Source organism: Apteryx rowi, unplaced genomic scaffold, assembly GCF_003343035.1.
Source record: "Apteryx rowi isolate R43461 unplaced genomic scaffold, aptRow1 scaffold_129, whole genome shotgun sequence".
NCBI classification, from domain to species: domain Eukaryota; kingdom Metazoa; phylum Chordata; class Aves; order Apterygiformes; family Apterygidae; genus Apteryx; species Apteryx rowi.
In genome coordinates, this window is record NW_020447519.1 from 625,627 (window position 1) to 639,664 (window position 14,038).

The 14,038-nt window shown below is 37.8% G+C and overlaps 1 protein-coding gene across 1 annotated transcript in view; it reads left to right on the plus strand.

Moving 5' to 3' along the window:
* LRMDA (leucine rich melanocyte differentiation associated) overlaps positions 1–14,038 on the plus strand; it is a 693,402-nt gene that overhangs the window by 366,847 nt on the left and 312,517 nt on the right. The window contains exon 2 of the mRNA XM_026056035.1: positions 11,160–11,286. Within this exon, the coding sequence (XP_025911820.1) occupies positions 11,160–11,286 (127 nt within the window). The remainder of the gene's footprint in view (positions 1–11,159; positions 11,287–14,038) is intronic.

Sequence of the window (14,038 nt, forward strand, 5' to 3'; positions counted from 1 at the left end):
TATCTGTGTAACTGATAAAACTCTTGTTTCAATAATCAGAAGCTATGTGATTTTTGGAAGCTTACCTATAGTGGTTTATGTGTTGACACAATTGCTCATTTTTGTTTGAGAAGGTATGCAGTTTAAGTAGATCTTATCACAAAACATTAATGCAATGTCAGTGCTTTATTAGACCTATTTAAATATGCACTAAAACATTTCAGAGACATCTCAAACTGAGGACACAGTTGAGTGTTTAGAAAAAGATGAATGTAGTGGCCGTTAAGTTTTAATTGTCTCTTATCTCTTGCTACCATGGCAATAAAAATAAACTTTGTAGAGTCATATTTTATATAATACATTATTTGGGAGGAATATTCTTAGTCAGCAACTCCATGTAAGCAGGAACATATATTTTCTCTTTTTCCATCATTTTAATATGTAAGTCGTATGCTTTTAAAAATCTTTGTTTTCTTATTTTCTGCATTTAACAGCATTTAGAAATCTTGCTTAGTAATACTGAAAGCTGTGATATTTTTAGTGTTTTTCTTCTCCTCCTTCTCCCTTCTCAACAAATTCCGTAAGAAAATTAAAAATTGAAAATGAATCTACTTTATCTTATTTTGCTGCGTGGCTCTGAACTATTCTGATGAGCCTTGATAAGCTGATGTGGCCTTTAGGGAGAGACACATCAAATACAGGCAGACAGGTTCTGTGTCTGGTAACAAAGACTGAGGAGGTCAAAACTATCCCAACAGGCCTGAGCAGGTCAGTCAGAGGCAAATGTTGGAAATAAAATTTGGTGGGGAGAGGAGTAAGAGGCCTGGGTCAAGTCCTGTTCAAAAAGTCAGCTTTGTCAAAAGCTTCAGTCACATTCTTACCTACAGGCAACCTCTGCTGATCCCAACTCATTAATCGAACTGGAGAGCCGTCTTGACCCTGGCTCCTTCCCTTTGAAGTGTGGTGTCCTCTGCAGCATGAGGAAATAATTTGCTGCCTGATTCAATGAGCCATCAGTAGAGCCAGCAGACCTAATGACATGTGAGAATATTAACCTCCTACCACGAAGAGCTGTGAATCTTGAGAGGCAGTCTATAATTCACCCAGCACTCCTGAGCCTTCCCTTTCTGTCTTTTTCTCGCACTCACTTTCTCACTCACGGGGAGAGAGAGGAGAGAGACCCTCTTGTCGTAAAACTTTATTTTCTTCAGTAGTGGGAGCCTTACTGAGCTGCTTGATAATGAGTTACTTTCCTTTTGCAGTTAGATAAAATTTATACTGAAAACTAGACATCCATCTTGCATATAATCATTTCTGCTTAAAATATGACACAGGCTACATAAGTGACATCAAGGGGGTGGTAATTTGAATACTTACTGAAGTAGACTATTTCATGTTTCCTTATTTATTTTTCATCATCAAAGGAAAAAGTGAAAAAAAAAAAGGAAAAAGGCATGCATAACAACGACATGTTGTTCTGTAAAATGTGTTTTCTAGCTGCCCTCAGTCAAATGGAACTTTCTGCAATCCCCCCCCCCCTTTTTTTTAGATCTAAGGAGAAAAACGGTTCTGCCTGGTCAAATGCGGTGTGTTACACATGTGCATGTACACACACACACACGTGCACACACACCCCAGTGCAACTTTAGCAAAGGAATAGATTGTTGGCCTAATCCTGCTGCTTTTAAAGTTAGGGCTGTTTTTTCTCTTGTTGACCCCTTTAGTGCTATCAGTCAAAGACTGTCAGGTAAACTCCAGAGAGTGAGCTACCGTTACTCATTTGGCTCAGCTAATGAGAAAGTAAAAGCAAAAATGTCCTTGTGTATATGTGCTACTCACCACGAAAATGGTGGTGACAACCAGACTTCAAACTGTTACATATCCACACCTCTGTATGGTCACTGTTGGTGCATACTGACTTTTTTCAACAGGAACAATCATATTCTGATTAACAACAAAAAGTTATAAAATACTGCAAATAAAGAGTTCTTTACCTCTTTTCATAGTGCTTGTTGGAGGTGCAAAAGGTGCAGAGCTTGAGGTTATGGGTACAGATGGTCAATGAAGGTAGCAAGTCCTAGACCAAGAGGACTTGTGCTGGCAACTTGGCCTAGTCTATGCTGCAAAGGCTTTTCTACTATAACTGTATTGGCAAATTCTCATTTTTGGCAGAGACATAGCTTGCAAAAGCAAATGAAATTACACTGACTGTGAACACTTCTGCTGGTAAAAGCAGATGTTTCCCCACTGARGTAGAAGTTAGTGGTGCAGTTGGGCAGCCAAAACCTTTCTGTTAGAAATTAAGCCTGAATTCTGTTGGGTTACAATGAGGAGCCTGTTTTGTTCTGACAAGTTGTTGGTAAAGCTATTGGTTTGTTGTGTGGATCTGACTACAGGGTAAGAGACTGGGCAAAGGGGATAAAGGAGATTAGGGGGACAAAGCAGGGTAGATAGCAGAGGGAAATAATAAATAAACAGCAGTTAATGTGCTGTGTAACGAGTTCGTCAGTATCTGTGATGTGTGCATATGTATGTCCCTGTGTTTTTCAGTTGTTCTGAAGATATTTTTTAACAATGAGGGATTCAATGTTATGTCCGTTAACAATTTTTTCCTATCGTGCTTGAGCAGTCTATTAGTTGTTCTCACCTCTCACAGCTGGTCACAAAGGCCAGTCCTCTTGCCTCTCTCTGCTTCATCTTTTTTATTAAGTTTATTAAAACTAGTCAGATTATACTTTCTTATGGCACAGGCTGTGCTTGGTCCATTCATTATGGTTTCTTATCTTGGCAGGCAATCTGAATTGAACGGCAGCTAGTCCATTATGCACATATGAAGCCCATCACTCCTCCAGCAATGGCCAATTCATCAAACATTTATCTTTTGCCCTCTGAGCAGTGCGTCAATTTGCTTGTCAATCCTCAGCCTTGGTTGTTGTGGAAGATGGGAGAAAAATTACTTTTCTTTTCCCCTTTCACGCTGCACACTGGTAGTCGAAATGGGCTTTACTCTGCTCGCTCCACAGGCTTGTTACTCCCCCCTTCTCTGTGCAAAAAGGGGAGGTGTCAGGTTACTATCTGAATTGCGGAGTGACAGATTGATCCAAGATACAGTAATGCTTTCATTATGGCACTGCCTTTGCACTTGCATTTGCTCATATTTCCATTATAATACTGTTTTTTAGAGGAAGTATAAATAGGGTCTCAATACATGGAGCTGAGAGGGGCTTTTAAGAATAAATACATTATAGGGTCTTAAGGTTTTTTTCTTTTTTGAAACAAATAGGTTTATATTTTGTAAAGCTTGACTTGTTCTTTTACTGTTTCTAATCTCTAATACTTCCTTGAATTCTTTCAAGTTCAGGAAATGGCAGTGCTTGCATTTTTTTCTAAATGACTTTGGAAGCCATTTGTTTTATTAAGTTTGAATTCCTGTTAACACTGGGGAAAAAGGCAAATGGAGCAAGAGACACATCCCAAGTTTTTCCTCAGTCCTTCCAACCTTGTTGTTATTCACAGAATAATTTCAAGAAATTTTAGCAGAAGGTATTTAAGTCCATGCTTAGCAATATTGTTAAAATTGGACTGTAGTGACTTTCTAGTGGTGTTTTTTTACAGAATGTCCTTTGATAAAATAGGAATGCATACAGTCACTAGCTATCTACTAGGTAATTTTAAGCTATGTTTTGCAAACTGTATTTTGTTACACGATAGTTGTTCGATCATTAGATGACTAAGACCTCATTTTCTGATCCATTTGATATCATTTTAGAATATTTTATGTCTTATGTGAAATCCTGCTTGCCGCAGGCTGTATTATTACACTGATTTTCATTTTTTTTAAATTTACACAGAATTCTAATAGTGACATCATATAAAACATCAGTGTGTTTAATCCTGAAGATGTAATACAGAAAAAAATCAGCAAAAGGAAGCCTAAAATGCAGGAAAAGCTGGAGCTCTGCTATTGGGATTCCCTCTTGAGTAGAGCTGCATTAAATACACACAGTGAAATCTGAGACCTTAAGAGGTTCATTAGAAGAGAAACTAAACCCCATCCCAGTCAGCCTGGTCAGCTTCATGGTTAGAGTTAGCCTAGAAAAATAAATGATCTTTTTTTGAGTATAGTCTTGGTGGGAGAGAATGGTGGTTAAACATCTGAATGGTTGACTCACAATTGCATGTTTTTGGTGAGCTGTTGAACACTGTATCTGGGTTTTGTAGCTTATTTCATCAGCTATGTTATGCACCGTTTATGGGCCACAGCTGTAACAGCTTATTTTACCTTAATGTTGTAAATTCTTCTCATTTCATTACAAATTACTGGACAAATTCATCCCTCCCAAATGTATGTACTTTGCTGAGCCTCACCTGAAGGTGTGATGCACCTTCTGGAAGTGCCCATCTGTTGTCAGTGGAGGTACGGAGTTACGAATAACTGGGCTTCTACAGATAGATGAGATGAATCTGCACTGCTGTTTTTCAGATAATTGCATCATTTGAGGAGCTGCTGCTTAATAGCAAAATCTCAGCATTTAGATTTAATAGTTTGTAGGGAAGGATTTGAAAATGTAAATTGCAGACTCCTAAAGTTTGGCATCCAGAAGACTTGATTATCTGTTTGTCTATTTATTTACTGACTCTTGTCTTTTTTGGTTTTGTTTTCTTTGAGATTTGGGCGTGGGGGTGTTTTTTGCGGAGGGGGCAGGGAGGAGTTCAGTAATTCTGGCTTTTTCTTAGCAATGGAATTTGCTGCATAAGGCTCAGAGCAAGACTATAAAAACACATGTAGATGCTGGATTTTCATGATTCCCCACCACTTAAATGTCAGAGTGCTTACATAGCTCCAGTTTGTTGTCATGCAAGATGTCTTCATTATAGTCTTTGTTGGTTATAGGGTATCCCAGGTAGTGTTTTATGCTTCCTGTATATAAGGAAAGGGAAAGAACGAGGGATGGATATTCACTTCATTGTGTATCTGTGAATTGTGTACGAGCATCAAGATGAAGAGGCTCAGAAACTAATCGTGGATCCAGTTCATGACACACATTTAATTTTTCCTTGCAGGGAAGCATTTCCTTTTCTTTTTTGGAAGCTTGTATTTCAAATATGCAGATTTAATCTCAGTAGCTCACTATAAAGGATAAGTATTTAATGATTCTGGTCTTTCATTTCTTTCCATTTTCTCTTCTGCTGACCATGTTCACAGGCGCTTGCCTTAAGTTTTATTCAGATAGCTGCTTCCAGATATTTTCAATATATTTTTCAGTATAATTTTTACATATATATATTTTCAATATACCAGCAACAGAGAGCTGGAAGGAGATTGACTGGAAGTGATGCAAACTGTTCTCTCTAAATAGCTTGCAAAATACTAACATTCCCTGTGATATTAGACAAAACAGGGCATTTCATGTTTTAGTACCATTGGCAAACTTGTTCTTCATTGAACAAAATTGTGTGTTTTTTTTTTAATGACTTGTATAGCCCAACTTGAGGCTGGCCTAGAAATAGTGGCCAGCATGTAGGTTATTTCAAAAAGTTCTCCTGATGGAGAGCTGGTTCATACAAAGGAAAAAATGGCTTCTCCAGCATTGTTTATATTTGTTTCCTGACACCAGAAAGCTACCTAGTCAAAATCACTCTTAGGTGCTGTAATGCTGGTGTTTGGGGGTTTCTCGACATCCACTGGGGCTTCTCCCCCCACTCCATGGTCCAGAAGTCACATCAGAACTATCCATTACTTAGTGCTTTCTGCCTTCTGTTTGGATGGATTCTCATGCAGAAAAAGGGGTACACACACAAATTATGACTGCAGAAAAGAAAAGCTGTTATGCTTGGATGGTGTAAAGGTCATTTTACGATGCTTTACTTGTAGTTTATCAGCCATTGCTATCTTAGTGTGTAGGAATACCCAGAGCGTCGATGTATATTATTTGTGTGATTATAATAGTGAGACATGTTATGTCTGGATTTAGAACTGAAATCCCTCTGCTCCTTTTTCTTTAAAACTGGGTTCTTTGTTTTTTTTTTCTTACAGGTGAGAGGTATGTTTAGAACAGAACCCCCCAAAACAGGTTTGGGAGTATAATTTTGGCAGAGAACTCAGTCCAAGTAAATCTGCACAGAAGATTCACCAAAGCCCTTCCATTGCCAGAATGGAACTGGAAGGGCCTTCCTCCCCTCCCACCTTATTTGTGAGCTGTATTTCAGATTAAGTAGAATTTAAAATTGAACAGGAATCATAACAAGTAAAGCTGAAATGATGTTTCGCATTCCTAGGAAATCATGCAAAATCTAAAATTATACATGTGTCTATGTTATGTTTTTATGTGTGTATAGCATTTATCTATTGCTTTTTGTTTTGTTTTGTTGAGGTTAAATCATAGGACTGGAAGTCAGGTGCTCTGGGCTTTATTTCTTCTCTCCTAGAAAATTGCTGAGGGTCACCTTTTGCTAGTCGCTTAACCTCTCTCTGCTTTACTACAAAATGGAGTTTTAAGCCCAGCAGGTTTTTGAACTGTAATTCATTAATGTTTAAAAAAAAAAAAAAAAACACAACCTTTGTGCTCCTTGGCTGGCAGGTGTTGGAAATGGAAATTACAATTGTATTCTTTAAATACTGGAATTATCTGGTACTAGGGTTCTCATGTTGATTCTGCTCTTCTGTAATCTGTTAAAACATAAAAGGCAAGGAAAGAGGTATTTTAAAAAGCTTTTCTTTTGTAACAGCTCTGTCTTTAACTTCTGGTAATGGCTATCTCTTGTCAACAGAGTACAAATCAATTTAAAGGCAAAAGCCAAACTATCTCATTTACATATTGTTAACTGCTCTCTCTTTTCCTCTTAAACAGGAGGAAAAAGTCAGTAGAAATGAGTCAGCTGTCTTATTAATGGAGGGGTGGGGTAAAACGTGAGGAACATTTTCTCTTTGGAATATACTTCTGAACAGATTGTTCTTGTGGACAAGGACAACTGCATGATACCAAGGTCTGTCCATTTATTTGAGAGACTTCTGCTTTTTTTCATTTCTAAAATCTCATGTTTTCATTGTCAAATATTACCGAAATGAAGAGCTGCTCTTTAGTTTCATTGTAACCGAATCCCCATCGTGCCAGAGGGACTGCAAGGAATAGTGTAGTTGACAATTGCCATGCATACACATACAGAAAAAAATCTCTGCCATGACATTCCTTTATGATTAAAACTTTGCTGCAAATCATGAATGAATTATGGAAAAGAAAGCTGGAAGAAATCATACTGATTAGCTGAACGACTTGGATAAAATGACATTTCTGAGACCTTTGTATTCTAAAGGATTATTTACTGTCTGGTTACAGAACATCTTAAGTCGTTTTGCAGAGGGAGTCACTTTCCTGTTTAGCGCAGTGTTTTTGTAAGCTAATGAGGGCAAAGCGTGAGCCATAGGCAATGATGCTGTGATATTAGCTGTGACAGGGAGCTTGATCATAATTATCTTAACGAGGATAGGGTTAATTACAGTGGAAACTTAAAGTTTTTTCTGTTTGAATGAGGCAGAGCTGAATACGTTGTGATGTTTTGTCGGTTTGATGTGACTTTGGAAATTGCAATGGAAATCTCTTGGCAGCACTTGCTCTCCTCTGGGAGCAGAGTGTGAGCCCTGCAATGAGGTAACTGAGATGGTGCTTGTGGGTGAGATAATGGGCAGCTTTCGTGTCATCAGAGCGGGCAAAAAGCGACCTGCAATACACCTCCAAGATGTTTATTAGCTCTCTGAAACCGAGGGAAGCAGCTATCTGCCACGGCCCTTCAGCGCTGGTTCTATTGTGGTACTAAGACTGGGTTTTGCTCTTAATATACCAATATGGGGAGACAATTTTTCTGCTGTGAACTATGAGAAAACAGCCCAGATTTAGCTTTAGGATGGTTCTCTTTCTAGGGGAATTCCCTTTTTTATACCTGCTTGTCTGTTTTAGGGTGTTCGTGTGATTCTTGCTATGTTGTGTATAGACTCCTGCTCTTCTGTTTTGTAATGTGCTCACAAGGAAATAGTTTGAATATATTAGTATACCTATCTTACTCTCAGTGAAAATAAAAATACTAGCATTTTGTACGTTATGGATTTCTACCTCATGCTCTGAAAGTGCTTTGCATGGACTAATTCACTAATGCAACCTTTTCTTAGGTAGATGATGTTATCTGTCATTTGCCGATGGGAAATTGCGGCATACGGAAGTTATGTGACTTGCTAAAGTTTGCACCATTGAATCTATTGTGTGGAATGGACATAGGTCTTTGGCTTTCCAGTCACAGAGGAAATATTTCAGTCCTGTTGGGAAATGTTTCCTTATATGTTATGATGACAGAGATTTTGTTTTGTATTTGGTAGCTAATATGACTGAATGGTAGCAAACTTTTTTTTTTTTTTTTTTTTTACTTTACCAACTTTCTTACCAATTTTGTTTTGGTGCTAGTTTTTTCTTCTGTTTAAGATGAAAAACATCAGAACTCTACAAATAGCAAAATAACATATGGATGTAAATTTATGTTAATGTCTACACTTTCTCTCTGTACTGTGGCACCCCTCCCACCTCCCTGGGCTCTGAATTTAGCTGATTAAATCACCAAGTGCACACTGCTCTGATGACACGAAAACAACAATTAATAAGCAACCCCCTGTGTAACACAGCTCCTTTTTAACTGAGCAGCTAATAACATTACATGGCAAAAATTATCAAAACCAGACAGGTGTAAGGAGATTTGCACACAATTTTCTCTGCCTGTCTATGAAACTAGTACCCTTGTATTCAGCCTAAGCTTTTGAAAGAAAGGCTGTTTCAATAGGCAACTCCCTCTAGTGTTTCAAGGCCTTTTGTCCCACTTCATGCCTTGTCATTTTGTTTTATGCCTCCCCTGCAGCAATTTTGGATGTGTGCTTTCTTCTCCTTGCCAGTTGCCAACCATTTGCTGATTCTCATGATAAGAGTATTATATTTGCATAACATAACTCAGGAACAATGTGTATTTTGATGCTGACACTGACCAGAGCCCAAGCAATGTTTTTTCACAAAGGACCTATTAACATCCTGTAAGGCTCTGTGGTGTTGACAAGGAGGTAGCCTTCTCTGAACTCCTTTGGCAAGTCAAAGTCTTGCATTAAAATGCGAGGTTTGGAAATAATCCACTATTTTTATAATAAACAGTATTTAAGGGGAATTTTCTAAACTAGGTTTGTCAAATAAGCCGAAATGAAAACTCATAACAGCTTGATAAACTCCCTGCTACTTTCCCTGGATTGTTTTCCCTTTTAAAGGTACTTGGGGGAAAGCATTGAAATGTCTGAGATGTTTGCTGATCTCTCTTCTGATCTTGACTTTGGCAAAACCAAGTCTGTTAGGCCACCTTTGCTGAAATAGCTGGTTTGATACAGCCTACTAGCACAGTACTCTCATGGTGGATGGTTTACCTAGGCTGAATTGAGGTTTTCCAAAACAGCTTGTTATAGGCCAGTGCACAAAGTATGACTGTTTTTGTGGTGGTTGTTTCATTATAACAACATTTATGCCAACATTTTGTTCTTGCAGCTTGAGAAATTTTATCTCAATGCATCCTAACAATATAGATGTGCCATAGACTGTAGGCTTGGCAAATTTTCTTGAGGTCTGGCTGTCCAGTGTCAAAATGGTGTTAATAATAGTTAGTCCACACCTGCCTTTCAGAATGCAGAGTAAACAGGGTCTGAAGTGCTTTGGAATCCTTCAAATGAAATATGCTGTTTAAGTGTTGTGCTACATGTTACTTTTAAATACTGATGATTTAGTGTGCAGTACCCAGTTTGAAGGTCACAAGCTTGATTTTCTAGGAAAAAAATGTTATTTGAACCTTCTAACTGTGTTTTAAATGCTCAGTAAGTTGTAGCTGCAAAATCCATATCTTGTTTTTGTTGGCCAGGTGAATGTTAAATTATCTAATTTGAAACTCATATTTTCTAATAATATTTGTAGTTTCCTCCAGTAGTAGCACAGCCTCTAGAACTCTCCAGCAGAGACTTTGGCTCTATTTTGATCTTTGCCAAAAACTGGGGGAGGGGGAGGAAATCCCCTCAGTATAAATGTCATTGGAAAGTGAATAAATAGTATAGACTGCATCTCCCTTATTCATCACATTTTCTAAAACAGCCAGGAGATACAGTGATGATCTTCCCACTGGTAGGCATAGTAGATCAGCTGTCAAGTCATGCAATCTCAGCATACCTCTAGGTGTCTGGTAGGTGAATGAGCTGTGAATGTGTGTCTGTGCGTATGCTCTGTATACCATGCGTCTTACTAGATTAATGTGTGGGTTTTTTTCCTGTTGGAATGTGCAGGCATTAGGAATCAGGTTTGGAATAGATGCTTTAACAAGGCTCCGAAGTGTTCTTTTTAATTTTTTCCTGTACTTTGCTCTCGGAGGAATGAATACCTCCAGAATCTTGTTTATTTACAACCCCTCATCTGTACTTCCATGTTGTGAAATGCTCCTTTTCTAAAACTGCTCTCTGCAGTCTGACCTGTGGCTTGACAGTGGGACAGTAAGTTCTGAAAAGAAAGCAAATGCCTTTTCTGTCTGGAGTAATTCTGCATTTTATTTTGTAGAGAACATTTTATTTTGTTTGCAGGGACTCGAGGAGAAGCAAATTAAGTGGTTAATAAAAAAAAAAATCCCTTCTCCATTTCCTATTATTGCATGTAAGGTAACTGCTAAGAAATGATACTTGAAGTTGTATTTATTATTGTTAGCGGGGTATGATATTTCTTGGCAGAAATGATGGATGACAACTTAAATTTGTGTCCAGGGAATGAAGGTGAACTGTGACAGAGTTATTTATCTTGGGAATGGAGGTTAGGGTCAGGCGAGGCTGGGTGCCTGAAGGCACAAGACATTGACAAATTCATCCTGCAGGCCCCATATCTGAAGCCTTTTGTTTTGGATCCTGGCTACTCACTAAGTGACCCCCATCCTTCATCCTGCCAGCATGTGAAGGATGTGTTGCAGTGCCAGCACTCCCCTTGCCACTAATTCTTGTCATTCACTCGTCTGACAGGCCCAAACCAAAACTATTCCCGCTCCTGAAAGGGAAGGTTAAAATATTTATTTCAGCTCATAATGGCCTCCCTGATTTAGTGGAGTATCATTTTTCCTGTTGCCTTTGTCGTTTGCAGGTCACTAGAAGGACTGAAAACATTCAGTTACTTGGAAGAGCTGATCTTGGACAACAATCTACTCGGAAATGACCTTCTGTTACCCAGGTTACCCCACCTCCATACCTTAACGCTCAACAAGAACCAAATATCCTTTCAAAGAAATACCTGCAAAATGTCAAATGAGTTTTATGTGTCAGCCAAATTAAAGTATGTGAAATATAGTTCATGTGCAGACAAAGCATTCTCTCGCTTGGCACCTGGAATACTTCATAGTAATTTATTATAGGTCATTCATAAATGAAATGCACCATTATATCTTCCTGTTGCTCCATTTTAGTGTGAGATCTAAGTTATGGCTCTGAAGAAATCTTTTTTAATAGATAAAATAGAGAAAGAAAATAATGTCAGTGCTACCAGTGTGCAGCCGTTCCTGTGTTTGCTTGGGGTTCTGTTGCAGGCTGACCTCTAGTGGAATAGAGAGCGCAGTGAAACAGTATTAAGTTTTTATACTTCAAATATCTCTTAAAACAATAAAATAAAATAGAAAACCCCAAGAAAAATAATACCGCTTTCCATTTTAACGAAGTTGGTAATACGTGCAATTTGGTAGCTGCTGTGGAAAGGCAGCTCAGTGTTCCCACTGTAGAGATTGACATAAAATGCAGTCCAAATCAAGGTCTTAATGCATTAGTGTTTAGATGGATGGTTAAGTCCATTCATAGCCAATCAGGCACTTTTCCATATGCCTGAAGTTAGTGCCTGCTTAAGTTTATTCAGAATAAATGTTTCAACATTTGCCTAAGTAATCTGCTGAATCAGAACCCCTGGTCTATAGGCTCTTAGATAATGGTCTGTAAAAACTAATTATCTGCAAGGGCTGGGCATGGACTTAATTATTAAACCATTTTCCCATATGCTGACCCTCATGGAGATTGAAGATGTGTAATATAAGGTTTTACAAAAGAGAAGGGTGATCAAATTGTGGCCAAAAGGCCAACTGAGGCCTGCAGAGTCTTAGAGCAGAGACCATGAAAGCCCTCTCCTTGTAATTGCAGTGAGGACAAGGCTGCTCAACTGCAGGCTTTTATTACAGACAGTGTAAACAGAAAGCAATTTACCTCCTACTAAAGCAAAATCCTCCTACTGAGGAGAATAAAAATAACTACAGATTCTATGACTTCTGCACTTGTTTTTGACTATATAAATAAATAACAGCAGGGTAACTTTTATTCTTTGAAGTCCTGGAAATTTGCCAAGTGTCTCTTGTGCCATGAAGATCATCATTATCCTAGGTATTTGACTAGATTTCTGGCTAATGCCAGGTTTATGAGGGTTGGATTTGAATAACTATTTGGTTTTACTGTTTGCTGCTGCAGTCAAATCTGAATTGGGCATGCACTGATGAAAAATGTATGAGAACATCATTGCTGAGACTATGGATGATGGTACGTCTGATGTAGCATATCTCCTTCTACCAAACACAAAGTGTAAATTTGGCTGTCAGACCCCAAAGGATATGTGTTTGGGGCGGGGGGCGGGGGAGTCATTGGAGATGGTTTGCACTTACCAAAAGGAGGGAAGGTATTTTGAATAAGAGCTCAGTGAACAAAATCAGAGGAAAAAAAATATCCTGTCAGTAGTATTCTTTGAAGACTTCTGTTAGTCTCACAAAAATTCTTAAAATACTATTATCAAGTGCATAAGCTCAGAAAGGCGACGATCACATGATAAGCAGATATATTTGATCTATCCTAGGAATTTATTTTTAAATTCAGTCTTAAAATTATGAAGTTAGAACTTTGAGAATATTGAGCTACCTAAGTTATTGAAATAATATATACATTTTGTAGTCTGCTGCCAATAATATAACAGGGGAGTTGCACAAATGTTTGTAAAGCATCTAATGTATGCAATCTGCCCAGAGAAGAGAACATAACCACTGTTTTTCATTAGTATTTTGAGCTTGGGGGCTCAGTGATCTCTTTCAGGGAAGGTAGAGCAGTCTACAGAAGTATGGAGACCTTCCAGAATTCTCTCTTCAATGCGGATATCATACTTGAAAAAGGGCTCTTGTGAACTTGAATCACCTCTTTTAGTCAATCATTTCACTATAGAATGCTTTTAAAAATGTTCAAATAAAAATGGACATTTAATAGAGTAATGAAATATCACAGGAAAGATTGTTTAGTATACAATGGTAGCACTATAGTAAGGACACAAGTGAGTGAAGAATTCTGATCTGAAACAAAACTGCAATTGGTGTAGTATTACCGATATAAACATATACAGATATATACATGCATATATATAGAGAGAGAGAGTGAGAGAGATTAAAACGAACAAAATACCCAAACTGACCCCTGTGAAAACTGGAATAATATGTCAAATTTAAATCCCATATGAGAGCTTTTCTGGGTGTCTTTCCTGGGTAATTAATACTATTATACTGTTTGCTCTTTCTCTCCTTTTATTCTGGTTTTACTTTAGTCCAGATCCTGTTCTAATAGTTCTGATAAGAGCTTTCCACTCCTTTTATGTGGTTCATGTATTGTATGATATTGTATGTGCAAATAACATTTGGTATCTCCTAAAATAATGTCTGGATACACTGCACAAATGTGAAAGCTTATCTCTAAATCAGGTAGATTCTTAGAAGAATCATCTAGTATTTTTTTTCCTTCAAATAGTGGTTGCTTATTTCAGTTAAAGTTAGGGCACTACCAGTTTTTCATCTAGAAGTGAAAGAAGCTAATTAAAAAAAATACTGTTTTAAAAGGTTTCCTAGTGTGATACTTCAACTTTGTGTAATGTGTAATCTGTTAAAAACATATTTTAAAATGCAGTCTTTAAAATGTAGTCTATATTGCTGAAAAACATAAAGGATAGCTATCAACATT